The 16462-nt window shown below is 44.4% G+C and overlaps 2 protein-coding genes across 3 annotated transcripts in view; one reads left to right on the top strand and one right to left on the bottom strand.

Moving 5' to 3' along the window:
* The window catches only part of COL4A6 (collagen type IV alpha 6 chain), a 426646-nt gene extending 424518 nt beyond the window's left edge, over positions 1-2128 (top strand). Inside the window, exon 47 of the mRNA XM_045298535.1 lies at positions 2031-2128. Coding sequence (XP_045154470.1) covers positions 2031-2037 — 7 coding nt within the window. The 3' untranslated portion in view covers positions 2038-2128. The remainder of the gene's footprint in view (positions 1-2030) is intronic.
* Positions 1-16462, bottom strand: part of ATG4A (autophagy related 4A cysteine peptidase) — a 70999-nt gene that overhangs the window by 20476 nt on the left and 34061 nt on the right. For both annotated transcript variants that reach the window (XM_004710038.2, XM_045298537.1), the window contains exons 2-4: positions 13044-13154; positions 9374-9445; positions 2993-3091 (exon numbers count right to left, since the gene is read on the bottom strand). In XM_004710038.2, coding sequence (XP_004710095.2) covers positions 2993-3091; positions 9374-9445; positions 13044-13154 — 282 coding nt within the window. The remainder of the gene's footprint in view (positions 1-2992; positions 3092-9373; positions 9446-13043; positions 13155-16462) is intronic.

Below are 16462 nucleotides of genomic sequence, written 5' to 3'. Positions count from 1 at the left end.
CTTGAGGTTGTAGAGCTGGAGTTGATGACTGGAACGCACCTGAAGTCAAAGGCCATTTTCTCTAGAGTCTTCCATCTTCTTCTACTTCGGGTATCTCGGAAACCAAAGTTGGAAACTTCATTTCCAACCTGGTCTTCAGAGGGAGAACCAACACCCAACACTTGCTCATCAGCTACCAACCCATCTGAGTCTAAGGCAGTCCTGATTAGCTGGCTCCAAAGTGCCACTACACATTAACTGCTGACGGTGCTAAGTGAAGACCGCGCTTCAACCTAAGATACTGCTTTTTACAAAATTCCATCTGACGATACATCTTAGCTACAAGATCAGTGTCCAAATTCTTCCTGCTATGGGTGGTATTTTTGTTTTTATTTTAAACAATTTACACTGCTGACAAAGGGGATTTTTACCCCGTTTGGTCCCCACACAACTCTTTCCAGAAATAACTACCCTGAAGTGCTTTATCAATGGGGGAAAGTTACTGTCTAAATGGACCTGCATAAAGAAGCATGTGTGCACAAGAAAAAGCACAGGACAAGAAATGAGAAGACCTGAATTCTATTCCCCAAATCGATACTTTCTTGCTCGTTGACCTCCCGCAAATCACATCAATTCCTTGAGCCTCAGGTTTCTCATCTGTCAAACAAATTGTAACACTGCCAGAGAAAACAAGCATAGGATATGGTGGCAGCCAGTCTTAAAGAGAGACTAAGGAGACCTTTGTGTTTCCTCGCTTCCCTGAAAAGAAGGGAATAAGCCCGAAAGCCTTTCCAGCCCCTTTGCCAACCCTCTCAAATAACTGTAGTCAAAAAGGGTCACCGCCATCAAGTCACGATACTGATTCACAGTGACCCAATTGGACAGGGTAGAACTGCCTCTGTACATTCCCAAGAGTGTAACTCCATGGCAGTGGAAAGCCCTGTCTCCTGAGGAGCAGCTGGTGGTTTCAAACTGCTAACCTTGCAGATAGAAGCCCAATGCATAACCACTACACCACCCGAGCTCCTCATACTGTAGTGTGATCTGAAAAGATGAATGGTGGGGAAAGGGACTGATGATTCCATACTCCTAAACCTCGATTCCCACTCTTAACTCACGGTCTTCGAGTCGATTACAACTCATAGTGACCCTGTAGGTCCAAGTAGAACTACCCCCGTGTGTTTCTGAGACAGTAACTCTTTATGGGACTAGACAGCGTCACCTTTCTCCTGCAGAGCGGCTGGTGGTTTCAAAGTGCTAACCTGGCTGTTAGCAGCCCAATGCATAACCACTAGGCCATCAGGTCTCCGAAACCTCAATTTGCAGCATTTAATGTGTTCAGCAGCCCAATCTTATCCATGGTGTCCTTCGCTCTTCTCATCCCAAACCAAAATATGGACTGTCGTGCAAGTGAATTACTTACTAAGATCCTTCTAACCATAAAGTAACTGGGCGGGGTTATGCAAATGAGGTGCTCGGCCCTCATTCCACCCCAACCACCAAGGGGATTGGATAACTTGCTAATGATGTAAAAAAGGTGCATGGTAGCCTTGTGGGAATGGAACCATGCAAATAAGATACCTGCGATCCTAATAAAGGGACTGGTCCATTTTGCTATCCTACTAGGCTTAAAATGAGCCATCGCAGTGGTGGAAAAGGAAGATGACACGACACAACCATCCAGAAGGAGAGACGGGAACAGAGCACATTCTTTGGACCTGGGGTTCCTGTGCTGGGAGTGTCCTTAACGTAGGAGACAGAGAAAGGGAGCCGTAACACCAGAGATAGTGAGAAGCAGTAGTAGATAAACAATGGCAGGGACTAGGCGGAGACAAGGTGCTGGGCTTCCCTGCCCACAAAGTGAGGAAGTTGAGCCCCTTTGGACAAGAGGCTTGCTGGAGGAGGAAGGTGTCTCTTTGAATTTAGTGGACCTAAGTTCGTTTGTCCAAGGAGTTCGAACTGAGTGCCCTCAGGTCTAGGCTTCCTGATGGGACTGGGGTGTCTCTAAGCACTTATCAGCAGAGCTGAAAGAGCTTTGTAATACCTTCCAGGGCATGACAGAGGCCAGAGCAAGACCTATCTGTGAGTGTGGCTGAGAAGAGGCTGCCTTGATCAAATAACCATATCCTGGACATTCCTAAATCTGAATTGTATGTAACCTGTTCCTTCCCTAATAAACCCCATAACCATAAGTATGGTCTGCGAGTTCCGTGTGGCCACTGTAATGAATTTATGAAGGCAGTAGAGAAGTAGGAAGCACCATGAGACAGATGGTTGGTAGCAGAACTGGTAAAAATGTTGGATGCTGAACACTTGTCTAATCTCTGTCTCAGAGGAGTTAGTCTTAGGCTGATACTGATGGTGATTCTCTCTGACCCTCATGCTGCCACGTCATTTTCACACAGACTTTCACCCAAGTGCTTCAACTGCCACGTAGACCAGTTCACCCTTCCGAAGCCAACAGGAAAGCACAGCTTTGGGAGTTCCAGCAGTGATTAGCGGAAGGTTCTTAATGAAGTGGCTTCCCGAGGAAGCTAATTTGAGGATTCCTTCATCAGCGTGTGAAGCGAAACCCAAATAGTACCAGTTCCCTCTTTCGGCACTTCCTGTAGGTCACTTCCACCCTTCACCAGGCATATTTTCAATGAGGTCAAGAAACAGACTTGCCGCCCCACCCTTCTTCCTGTTCATTGCGTTATCTGCCATGTTGAAGGATCCACATCACGTAAGCAACAGCCTAGATGGACACTCTTACTGACACACCAGCTTCAAGGGTGAATTCTGGCCCAGAGAAAGAACTCTCTCTGACTTGGTGAGTCAGAAAAAAGTACCAGCTGTTTCTTCTTATAAGGGGGCCTTGTCAACGGGTCAACCCAGTGCATTCAGAGAGCATTTGGGGACCTACAGCTTTGTCATTTAGTGTCCCCACAGCTCAGTATCAATGTTCAACAGACAGCAGCAAGTGACACTCCAGAGTCCTCTGAAACTGTTGGCAGGACACATTTTAACTCACCCCTTCCCAAATGTCTGCAGATGAGGGCTTGAGCTAGCATCATCTGTCCACAGCGCAGCATACAACCCCAGCCAGCATCTGATGAAGGGCCGGTTCCCCCTGTAGGCAAGAAGGATGAGAATAGACATACTCAAAAAAAAAATCCGACTCATAGTCACAGGGCAGACTAGACATGCTCCACAGGGTTTCCCAGGCTACAAATCTCACAGAAGCAGACTGTCTCATCTTTCTCTCGCAGAGCAGCCGGTGGATTCAAACTGACAACCTATCAGCAGCCTACACTTAACCCACTACCCCGCCAGGGCTTCTGAGAATGAATCTAGGCCCTGCAATTGCCCTTTTCCTAAATATCAGCATATTTGAGAACCATACAAAAGAGGCAAACACATCTACTCTGAAGAGGGAGGCAAGATATCATAGATTAGGCATAGAATTGGGACTTGAGAAGATAATGCTGATGATAAACAAAAGGGGTTGGAGCTAAAGATAAAACAAACAAAACTTATCCAAGAGGTAGTTTTTCTGCTTGGAGATTTCTAAGTATGCATGCGATTTTGATAAATGACTGCCATGTAAGGTTAGTTTTTTTTTTAGGCGGGGGGGGGGGGGGCTCTTACAGCTCTTATCACAATCCATACATATATCCATTGTGTCAAGCACATCTGTAAATATGCTGCCATCATCTTTTTCAAAACATTTTCTTTCTACTTGAGCCCTTGGTATCAGCTAATTTTTTTCCTCCCTCCCCCATGAACCCTTGATAATTTATAATTTTTTTCCATGTCTTACACCGAATGCTGTTTCCCTTCACCCACTTTTCTGCTGCCCATCCCCCTGGGAAGGGGCCATACATTGATCCTTATGATCGGTGCCCCCTTACTCCCCCAACCCTTCCCTTACCCTCCTAGTATCACTACCCCCTCATTGGTCCTGAGGGGTTTATCTGTCCTAGATTCCCTGTGTTGTGATCTCTTATCTGTACCAGTGTGCATGTTCTGGTCTAGCCAGATTTGTAAGGTAGATTGGGGTGATGATATTGGCAGGGAGGAAGCATTAAAGAACTAGAGAAAAGTTGTGTGTTTCATCAACGCTATACTGTACCCTGACTGGCTTGTCTCTTCCTTGTTGCCCTTCTGACAGGTGATGTCCAATTGACTATTGATGGACTTTGGGTCTCCACTCCGCACTCCCCCTCATTCACATTGATATGATTTTTTTGTTTTGTTTTGGGTTTTTGATGCCTGAAACCTGATCCCATTGACACCTCATGATCACACAGGCTGGTGTGCTTCTTCCATGTGGACTTTGTTGCTTCTCAGCTAGATGGCCACTTGTTTATCTTCAAGCCTTTAGAACCCCAGACGCTATATCTTTTGATAGCCGGGCACCATCAACTTTCTTCACAACATTTGCTTATGCACCCACTTTGTCTACAGCTATCGTGTCAGGGAAGGTGAAGCATCACAAAGTGCCATGTTAGTAGAACAAAGCATTCTTGAGGGAGTACTTGAATGGAGGCTCAATGTCCATCTGCTGCCATACTACTTTATAAATATATGTATATAGATCCATTCCCCTGTCATTGTATATAAATGTATTTACATATATACGTGCCTGTAGACCTCTATAAATGTCCTTTGCCTCCCAGTTACTTCCTCTATTTCCTTTTACTTTACTCTTGTTCCATTATCATGTTCAACCTTCATTTGGGTTGTAGTAATTCCTCTCGGCTACATTGTCCTTGATCGAGCCCCCCCACCCCCACCCCCCACCCCGCTTGCAAGCATTCTATGCCCTCCTCACCATCAATTTTAGATCACTTGTTCCCTTGTCCCTGGGTTTGTTGGCACCCTCCCTTCCTTTCCCTCACCGCCCCTTCTCCCACGTCCCCCCAGAACCGTCGGTCCCATTATTCTCTCCTCCGGATTGTTCACCCCGCCTATCTTGTCCAGATAGACATGCAAGACAATAACACACGTGAAAACAAAGCAAAGCAAAACATAACAAAAGAAAACACAAAACAACTCAAACAAAAATATATAAATAATGTTTTAAAATGCAAAACCAGAAAAGCCCTCAAACAGTTCCAGGTCTGTCCTTGATCTTTATGAGTGTTTTACGGTAGAGTGCGTTGGGGTGCCAAGCCCTGGCCCCAAAGTCCAACTTTGGCATGCCTCTGCTTTGCTTCCTCCCCCTGCTGTTCCACTGCATGTCTTTAGTGTTTCGCCCCGTGTGGTGAGGTCTGATCGGGCACATCTCCCGCACCGTGTCCCCAGTACTGTCCCCCATAGCATTTTGGGCCAGTGAGGGATGCCGTGTCTCATGGTAGGGCCGGCCCTGTGATCCTCTCTGTGCATTGACTTCTCTGAGCTGGAATACTGTCCTCCGAGCTTGGTGGGCCGGAAGAGTGGAACACCTATATGGCTTAGTTAATCCCATTTCGTCATCTGACTGCCTTGCCTTGCACAGTTCATTTCTGTCTCCCATCTTACCTTAGTTCAGGAACAAAGGCTATCAAGGAAAATCATTAAAATGGTCAAAGATATTAGGAAGGCTCTTGCCTGTTTAAAAGATACATTACAAAGCTCTGAACAGCAAGAAAGGCATTGTACAGCAGAAGGAAGGTACTAGATTAGGCATTGGAAGATCAGTCTTCAGTAATCTAATCAAAATCTCATCTGTAGACTGGGGCCCACAGCATATTTCCTGCACGTTACCTGTGGGTGTACCATGGGCTTCCAAAAGAACAAACAAATCTGTCCAGGAAGAAGTATAGCCAGAATGTGCCTTAGAAGCAAAGATGGCATATTTTGGACATGTTATAGGAGAGACCAGTCCCTGGAGAAGGACACCATGCTTGGTAAAGTTGCAGGGGGTAGATGGGCAAAAAAGGGAAGATCTTCAACAAGACAGATGGACACAGTGGCTGCAACGATAGGCTCAAACATAAGAACAATGGTGAGGGTGGCAGAGGACCGGCCGGTGTGTCATTCTGCTATACACAGGGTCGCTATGAGTCAGACCAACTCAGTGGCACCTACCACCACCTCTTCCACCGGTGGGTATTATTAAAATTATATGAGAGAGTATTTGTGAAGGTGTTCTACAACCCTGAGATGTAATCAATTAATATGGCCCTTCTTGCCATAATCTTTTTTGTGATGTATTGTAAGTTTTAGCCGCTACACCTATGGTTACAATCCCACGTTGGAGGGAGTTCTGTGTTACAGAATAAAGTGGGATGTATTCTGAGTCTCCACCTCAGTAGAGGATGTGACTCATGTTCATCACCTTTTGTTTCCTTGGGGCTATGTTCTGATGAAGAAAAGAACCACACCTCCATCAAAGCTATTCTTCTAAGAGCCATCTCAGAAATGCAGAAAATAAAATCAGAACAGGAGCCACCCCAAGTGGATCATGTTCGCGGTTACGATCCGAAGTGGTGGGGGCCAAGAGTAGAGGCTGCTGCACAGAGACCATGGGACAGAGCAAAGGAGCAGCACCAAAACTATAGACTGGGCGGCAGAACAAGGGACTGGCTTCCTGGCCCATAGACAGGGGCAGAAGTCAAGGGACCACATGGCTGAGAGGCTGAGGACAAGAGAGAGACTTGGCTGCTGGCTGACAAGAGGTATTGCTGTGGACCAGTGACTATATCCTTACTGTTTGTTGATCCTGGTTTGCTGTAATCTGTTAACTCCCCTAATAAACCCCCTTAATTGTGAGTATTGTCTGTGAGTTCTGTGTGGCCATTCCAATGGATAACTGAACCCAGAAAACAAGTACAGTGTTGTGGGAGGAACGATGATGTCAGGCCAGGGTAAGAGCAAGATGGAGGGTAGAGGCACGTCTGACCTCTGTCTCGTAGCAATAGGCTTTGGGTTGTTGAGTTGGATTCTGCTACTCCCTTGTGTAGCCAGAGATGGTCAAATATGGCCTCCATGACATTTACGCAAATCCACGCCGGCTGATATAAGTATTTTGTACTTTGAATATAAGTATAACTAGACAAATTAATAAGAAACATATCTTAGGAGCCCTGGTGGTATACTAGTTACACATTGGGCTGCTAACCACAGGAGCACAAAACCACCAGCTGATTCACGGGAGAAAGAAAAGGCTTTCTACTCCTATGAAGATTTAGTCTGGGAAATCCACAAGGGCACTTCTAGCCTGTCCTATAGGGTCTCTATGCGTTGGCATTGACTTGATGGCAGTGAGTGAGAATTATATCTCAGAAGGTAGAAAACCCGTTAATAGACACGAAGGGTTCCATTTTAAGAAAACTTCATGTAAAGAAAACCCCATGTAGGTGTCCAGAGTGATTGCATTATTTTCTCGAGGTGCCCAGGAAATCAGGTGAAGTGGATGGCCAATAGGGCAGTTTGTTGTAAGGGATTGCGTTTTGCAGCATAGAAGGGGAAACGTATGACAGAAGCATGATCTCAGAAAAGTCTAACTTTAAAGGGAGTCATCGATCTTGTAAGACTTCCGGGCCAAGGTGGTCACCTCTTTCCTTCTGTTTTGGGGACGGAAGGAAGAATTGCTACAGCGCGATGGCGAAGCCGGAGCCAATTTGTGTGCTGGAAAGGGAGCCCTTTGGCACATGTAAATAATGGAATTACTCAGCCAGACCAGTATAGAAAAGAGTCCATGGGGCCCTCATAAGAGAAAATGTATTCCCAACACCTTGGCAACGTAAAACTGCAAATGTGTTCTAGCTTTGCAAAGAGCTCCTCCACTCAAAGGGTAATGGTTTAGTGCCAGTGGGTCTGTTTGCTTTCCTGCTTGGGTACGTTCTGTGGAGAGGGGGAAACAATGTCTGCATGGAATTCATTCGTGGTCCTTGCCAGAAAGGTTGACTTCACTGCAATGAAGAGGCTCACTCCTGCATCAAAAATGGGTCAGATTTCCCCTCTGGAGTGCAGTTTCCGCCAGTGGCATCTGGTGACCTTCTCTGACAGAGCCAGCAGAGCTACGGAGAAGCAGCCTATTTGCAACAGTTTCACAAGCTGGCTCTCGGAGGAGCCCAGTCACTCCATTTCTGAAGCTCTCCTGTTTGGAAAAGGCAGCTGATCCTCTAACAGCTCAGAATTCATTCCAAGGAAATGGCTCTGCCAGCGGTACAGGGCTATCATTTCATTTACAAAAAGAAAGGAAACAAGACAAACCTCTCACTGCCCTCCAGTCAATTCCAAGTCATAGAGACCAGACGCTAAGGCACAGGAGGACAAGGTCCCCTTGAGTTTCTGAGGCTGTCACTCTACAAGAGTAGAAAGTTCATCTTTCTCCCTTGGAATGGCCGGATTAGAACTGCTGACTTTGCGGTGAGGAGCCCAGTGTGTACCCACTATGCCACCACGATTACAGTTTCATTTCATGGAGGGGGTGGATTTCAAGAGAGTTATTTCCTTTCTTTCAAGGCAGAATGATCTTTAATAATCAAGTAACCCTACAAAGCAGTGCGCTGTCATTGGATAAGTAGTGCCCACATGAGACCGACGTGGATTTTCCCCTTTGTTCTCCAACATACTACAAGTAACACAATCAAAGTGCTTGGTAGTTCCTGAACACTTGTATATGGGCTCAAAAATATACTAGCCTTGCACAGTACGGAGCCACACGTGTTGAGGTATGTCAGCAAGGACACATTCTAGATCAATCCAAAATGGGTGATACTGCCCCCTACCCAGTATCAAAAAACGAATCTCACTGCCACTGAGTCCATGCTGACTCATAGTGACCCTACAGGACAGAGTAGAACTGCCTCTTGTGAGTCTCCGAGAACGTACCTCTTTACGGGAGTAGAAAGCATAGAAAGCCCCATCTCTCTTCCTTGCAGTGGCTAGTAGTTTCAAATTGCTGACTTTGTGGAGTGAAACCCACCAGGGCTCCTTAAGAATGATCCAGGGGGACTAAAAAAGCAGATCCCTCTACAATATTCTTAATTATGGGCTATAGTGCAAACATATTTTTCATGGGGGGGGGCACTGAGTAACATTTTTTTTTATTGAAAAGAGGGCGACAGGCCAAATAAGTTTGGGAGCCTATGTTTTAGATGAAGTATACAGCATACCCACTGCTCCCCGACTCCAACTCTTTGCCATAAAACCCCAAATGACACCCACTTCCATCTAGTTGATAGCACTCCTAGTGACCCTGCATAGAGTTTCTGAGGCTGCCAATCTTTACAGGAGCAGCCAGCCTTCTGTTTCTCTCTGCAGAGCAGCTGGTGAGTTTGAACCACCAAGATTTTGGGTGAGCAGTCCAACACCTATGCCATAGCACCACCAGCGCTTCTTGCCATCATGCGAAGTCACCAATCCCTCAGGCAAGCTATCTATGCGGAAGAAAGCAGAGTACAACAAATGGTATACCTACCAATGGGTGAAAATTTCCTTCTGTATGTAAACCATAGACGAGAACTTACATCAGACAACAGCTGGGGTCTTTCTGTAATTACATGTGGAATTAAAGTTAAATCACCAAACTTCACTAAAAAGATCGGCCTTTCGTTTCTAGGCCAACAACCATTCCAACTCATTTTCCAAGAACCAGTCAATTGCATTTGAATAAAGGATATGATCATCTCATTTCACACACCTATGTTTTGAGCAAAGGTATTGGTACAGTGATACTGGGGGTCTCGTGCTCCTCCTTCCCACCGAACTCTATCGCCACGGCAAGTGCTAACACCAGGGTGGCAGCCACCAGACAAGGAATAGGAAAAGCAAGGCACTTGGAGAATCCATTAATAAGGCAAACTCGGTTCTTGATGACACTTGGTTGGATCTCTTGTTGGTACCCACTGTCAGTTATCTAAAACTAGGGGATGTGAGTATGTGAGACTTGAAAGGAACTCTCCCTGATCAGTAAATTAGTTAAGAATTAAACCATAGTATCTAGTGGAACTAGCATCTGCAATCTAAGTTGGATGTAGAACACCCCAAATGAGTTTGTGTCTTTTGCCATAGCATGTCTTCTAGTAGCTTATGACATGCATTTACTCGGACAGCCACCAAATCTGATGCCCTACATTTTCCTTGCTGTGGTTCTCCTTTTCTTACTCTTCTGTCTAGAACTTATAGCCATTGCACCCCAACAGAAGCATAGCCATTGCACTTCAAAAGAAGAGGACATTGTAAATTGTTCTGTTTGGATTTGGTCTCCCTTTCATGTCCCCCATTGCCTGTCACATCCTGGGAAGCAGATATATGATGGTTAAAGAGAAAACTTCTAGAGTCATAGACTACTGCTACTTACCAGCTGTGTAATCTTTTACATACATATATACACACACATACAAGTATACATATATGTATGTATATAATTTATTTTAGTTTGTTGTTGAGAATAAATACAACAAAATATATACCAATTCAACCACTTCTAAGTGTATAATCCAGTGACAGATTATATTCTTCATTCCCATCCTCTTTCTGTTTTAGCCCCTTCCCCTATTAACATAAACTCCCTTAAGCTTTCAAGTGGCTGTTGTCTGTTTGAGCCAATATAAATGGTTCTTAAGAACATTTATGCCAAGGCAGACAGTCTTTGATTAGTCAAGCTGAACCTATTACAAAGACTTCGGGGGATATTTTTAGTTTCATGTTTAACGATTATCTCAGGGCCATATTCCCAAGGGTTCACCCGGTTTCCATGGCTCCGACATACCTGGCTTTCATGATAATTCCAGCTGGCTGGTCTTGTCTCGTAACCTCTCTAAGTTCTAGTTTCCTCATTTGTCAAATAGAGCAAATGAAAAGTTGATTTCACAGAGTTCTTGTAGTAGTTAATAAGACAGTGCTTATATGGCACCTGGCACACAGTAAGACTGGGATAAATGCTAGCTACAGAACCTGAATGTGTCGTGGTTATGCATTGGGCTGCTAACTACAAGGTGAGTGGTTCGAGACCACCAGATGCTCCATTACAGTCTCAGAAACTCACAGAGACAATTCTACCCTGCCCTATAGAGTCACAATGATTCAATGGCACCTGGTTGGGTTTGAGAGATTATTATTACATACCTCTGCTGCAAAGGTTTATACCATTTACCCCTTCTAGCTTGTCTACAGGCTAGACAGGGTGGATAAAGTTAGATGGAGATTTTTTTTGGTTAGGTGGAAATTTTAACAATAATTTCACTTTGAAAGGCGTCGCCCAACATAATATTTGCATATAAACATATTTGGCAACTTTGGGGGATTCATATTGTCACGGACTGTAGAACTAGAAAAAGTGGTCTCCAACCCGATCATTTTACATTAGTGAAAGAAGTTAGGCCCAGAAAGATAAAGTAATGCTTCTGAGGTGAAAATATCCCCTGAAGTCTTTGTAGAATCTGAATGCCAGCCCTCGGCTCCCTCCACAGCTCACAATTCAAATGAAGGAAGCCACACTTGAGGAAACAGAGTTCCTCTCTCTTGCCCTTTCGACCAACTGTTTCTTGCTCCTCACTCCACCATGCTAGGCTCTCAGAAGCAGCTTTCTCCTGAGGCCGATGGAAAACCCAGAGAGACCCTCTTTCCAATTTCAGTTCGATTTAGATGCTGGAGCACAGCAGTTTAAGGTTACAAGTTCTCTCCAAGAATCTAAGAATGGCAGGACTTTTGCCACTATTTAAAAAACGAATCATGACATGAAATACAATGAGTACAAGGAAGAAGAAAATGTTCTAAAATTGATTGTGGTGGCAATGACTGCAGCACTCTTCCTGATATGACTCAACTATTGAATTGTATGATATATACAAGTGCCGACAAAACGGCTAAATATATTCTGATTTCTGTTCAAATAGTATATATCTTTCGCCTTTTACTAAAAAAACCTGCTAAATAAAAAAAAGAATTTGAGGGTCAGGAAGAAAGTATCAGCCTCCTTTCCATCGAGCTGCAGCGGATAAACATTCTACCCAAAAACAGATGCGTTATACCAGGAATGACTCTGAAATGCAAGGCTTATAGAATTTAGGGGGTGGGGTTGTCCTCCTTTAAGAAAACCAAAAATGTATTTTAAATTTTATGTGGTAGTTACATAATCTGGTGTCAATTTGGGACTTGAGAGGATTAAGAGTGAAAGGGTGGAGTCCAGTCTGTCAATTGGATCACAGCCAATGAGGCCTCTGTGTGGGCATGGCTTTCTCCTGAAAATTCTGGGAAATCTGGGATTTCCTCCTTGGAGACAGGAGTCTCTCTCTCTCTCTCTCTCTCTCTCTCTCTCTCTCTCTCTCTCGGCTCACTCCCATGGAAACGCTCTACTGACAAGACACATGGTGCTATGCTGATAGACCCCATGCTGTGGGAACTGGAGAAGCCACAAGGAAAACCCCAGCCAGCACTGAGATGCTTACAACGCCACTGGATCCAAAGACTTTGGCCTAGGATCATCCTGCACTTGGCGTCATTGCATGTGTTGTGTTTCGTGAGTCTGAAGAGGACTTTATAGATTGGTGTTGGACATATGGGCTAATATTGGGCTTATGGGCTTGGACTGAACTGGGTTCAGATGCTTTCTTAATGTACCATTACCCTTTATATAAAACTATTATACACATATGAGTTTCTATGGATTTGTTTCTCTAGTCTACCCAGACTAAAACACCTTAGTTTTGCAAATGGTACAAAAATCTACAACCATGTAAACGTGCATCTAGGGCAGCGGTTTTCAACCTGTGGGCAGTGACCCGTTTGGAGGTTGAACAACCCTTTACGGGGGTCACCCAATTCATAACAATAGCAAAATTACAGTTATGAAGTAGCAGCGAAAATCATTTGATGGTTGGGGGGGTCACCACAACATGAGGAACTGTATGAAAGGGTCGCGGCATTAGGAAGGTTGAGAGCCACTGATCTAGGTTCTTCTCAGGGCCTTTGAAGGGGCCCAAGGAAGTGCCAGGCTTAAACTAAATTGGCTACAAGGCCAATCAATGCACCTTGGAATGGCAGTTCACAATGATCAAGACCACCCAAGGAGGAAAAGGGGAATAAGTATTTGACCTCAGGCTCCCACCCCAGTTGGGTTTTTCCAATTAAGTTCTAATAAATCATACCTGTTGTAAGGAGATGTTGCTTCCCTAAGATCCATACCAGCTCATCTGTATCTGGAAATTCTTCTAGGTAGTCAGCGAAAATAGTCATCTGATTTTCATACTTGGATAAAACTGAAAGAAAATTAAAGTAACTTAAGCAAAATGTCACAGCAAAGGGGCTTGCTTATGTGGTTTCCCTTGCCTTGAGCATGAAAGGTCATTGGCTGAACTGGTAATGAAGCAAATCCTTCTCCTTGAGGAAAGAGATAGTCACGCGCCTGGACCATCCTGTAGTAGAGGGATTTCTTCTTGGCCATCTCTATGTTGTTGTTACGATTTTATTTTTCACTTCAGACTCATTGTATTTCTTTATTTTCACGATTTTTTAATTGTAAAAATATAGATCTCACCAAACCAAACCCGTTGCCCCAAAGTCCATTCCGCTTCATAGCAACCCTATGGGTTTCCAAGGCTTTATTTAAATCTTTATGGGAGCTGAAGGCCCCGCCTGGCAGTGACTACTACACTCGCCCCACAACACTACCAGGCCGCCTTATACAGAACACAGCACGTGCCAATTCAGTGCTTTTCAGGCGTACTGCTTAGTGCTCTTGATTAATCAGCCTTGAGATAATCTCTAAAACTTAAACCCCCAATATCCAGAGGAGTCTTTTTAAAAACCAAACAATAGTTCAGGTCAACTAGCTTTAAAAAAAGAAGAAAGAAAGAAAAGTTTGCCTCGATCATTGTCCTCTTTTAAGACTAGCTATAGGGGATCAAAGGGATAACAATAACTCAAAAGATTAGCCAGAAAGCTTAATGATACTGAGGGAAGAAAATGGAGGCAAGGAGGGTCATCAGTGTCTCTAAATGGCACACGTAAAAATGGCTCACTTGGTGTATGTTGTGATACGTATATTCTCAACCAAATAGCCTTTTTTAAAATTACTTTCATCATGTGTAAGTGATTTTCTCTTTCTCAATGTCACATTTGGTACATTCTCTGAATAATTAATTGAACACATCCACACACATTAACAGCGAGTCAATTTTGACCAACAGTGACACTGTAGACTCCGGGGGCTTCCAAAAATCTTAACCTGTACAGTCTTTACAGGAGCGGACAGCCTCATCGGCCTCTGAGGAGCAGCTGGGGGATTTTGATTGCTGGTGCGCAGCCCAAGGTGTAGCCCACTACACCCTGTGTGGCCAGCTTTGTCCAGAGCCACTTACTAGCTTCTCCTAGCACAGGTGTAGCACGGTAATACAGTAATGCCTGCATTCCTGCCCTCCGCCACATTACAGAGAGTATTGTATGATTGCTAGCAGCCAGTGACTTCGAAATTATACACAACTGTGAAAATGGTAATGTGCTAGCTGGACACCGAATGCTTTCACAGTATTTTAATTTACCACTCTATTCATACGGCCAAAAAAAAACGCCATTGAGAATAATGATAAAGATCACTTGTTTTACAGACTGACTATGCTTATCTCCCAGAATAAAGCAACCCAATAAATATAATGAAATCTCACTAGTTTACAAGCCACACTTTCAGACCACGGTAGATTGTGTTGATTATTTTTTCTAATAAAAAAAGAAAAGAACTACATAAGCACAGCGATTAATGCAGAAAAGTCATTTGACAAAATATAGCACCTATTTTTGATAACAAACACTCAAAAAACTAGGAATAGCAGGGAAATTCATCAACATATCTAAAGGCACATCCACAATGGAAAGAGTCTGACAACATCCCTATTGTGGGTGCAATGATGGTCTTTATCACTGCTCCTATTCAACATGCTCTTGAAAGTCCTACACAGCGCAATAAGGAAAGAAAGCATTATGGAATTCCCATTCTTCTCAAGGCTATCCATAGTTCGTTATGATCCACACGGCCAAATGTCTTTGTATAATCAATGCAACATATCATAAAGCACACAGGGGGCAACATTATGAAAATCTTAGTAATAACCAAACACTTTGAGGGAACAAGTCACTGGGCCTCTGGGCTCAGGACCCTAATCTCAAAGGACACCAAGATCAAGTGACACAGCACAGTCCACAAAGACAGTGTTCTACATACTAGTTTGGTTGAGTAGCAATCAGAGTCTTTAAAAGCTTGTGAGTGGCTATCTAAGGTGCAACTATTAGTCTCTCCCCACCCAGAGCAAAAGAAGAGTGAGGACTAAAGGAAAACATTAGTCCGACCCAGAAATCAGAAGAACTGGATGGTACCCGGCTACCATTGCTAACCAATGTGAAAGGGACCGGGCAGAAGGCCCTGAAGAGAGTGGCAGGAAAAAAAGTGGACCCAAACCCAAAATCTTAAAAAAGACCAGGCTTATCGGTCTGACAGACTGATGCAATCCCTGATACTATGATTCTTCGATACCCTTCAAGCCTGGAATTGAACCCACCCCAGTGGCTCAACTTCTGGCCAAACAGTAGACTAACACCAGGGAAGTATAAACTCATTAGAATGCACTATCCGTCACATGAGATCAACAGGGCCACTTTTGGCCAGGGATAAAGCTCAGAAAGCAGGAAGGTTAAGCAAAAGATGAACAAAGAAGAAGTACGAAGAATGTTATTACATTGCGGGGATTGCAATCAATACCACAAAATTTGTAGAAATTGTTGAATGGTGAACTTATTTGCTCTAAAAGCTTTCACCCAAATCTGTTTTAAAAACCAACCAACCAAAAATCAAAAAACGAAAAACCAGAGAAACCCTCTGGAGCAAAGTTCTACTCTGAAATACCTGGGATGGCTGTGAGTCGAAATCAACGCAATGGCAAAAGGTTATGTTGGGATGTGGTAAAATGCACTTTTTACCATCTATGGGGAAGGGCCCGCTGAAAAAAGTAGAGTGATATAGGAAGGGGTTGTACTTCAGAAGTTCTTTGTAGAGAATTTTCTGAGAGAAATAGTGGGCGGGGGGGGCTTCAATATGTTCGAGGCGGGGGTGGGGGAAGATGGAATTAAAAGATAATAGAGTTTTCCCACCAACTTTTTGAAGCCCTCCTGTGTTGTAAGTAGTAAAGAAGTTGCATGCTCCCAGAGGCTGGCGTCAGCGTAGTGGGCTCAGGGCGGGCACAATTCCTGCCATGTTTCTCTAATGTTGTCCCCAATGATGCTATGGGTCAATGAGGAACGCTGTGTCCCATGATGAGGCCGGCCCTGTGGTCGTCTCTGTGCACTGCTGCTCTGAGCAGAAACATTGTCCTCAGGGCTTGGTGAGCCAGGATGTGCTTCACTTTTTTTTCCCCCTTTCCCCCCTCGTTGCCTCCTGTGTGCTCTGATCAGACAAGTCCCTCTTCTTGAGCTGTAGCTTCAGTGCTGTCCTCTCAAGTGAACTTTTATGTGGGGTGGGGTGGGGAGAGTGGTGCTGTCCACTTAGTTGGTAATGGGGGCCAGCAACAGAGCAGCAGGG

Source organism: Echinops telfairi, unplaced genomic scaffold (assembly GCF_000313985.2).
Source record: "Echinops telfairi isolate 266 unplaced genomic scaffold, ASM31398v2 ScPeMD7_7427;HRSCAF=8465, whole genome shotgun sequence".
NCBI classification, from domain to species: domain Eukaryota; kingdom Metazoa; phylum Chordata; class Mammalia; order Afrosoricida; family Tenrecidae; genus Echinops; species Echinops telfairi.
Note: the sequence above shows the minus strand (reverse complement) of the source record. Positions and strands in the feature narration are given on the sequence as shown.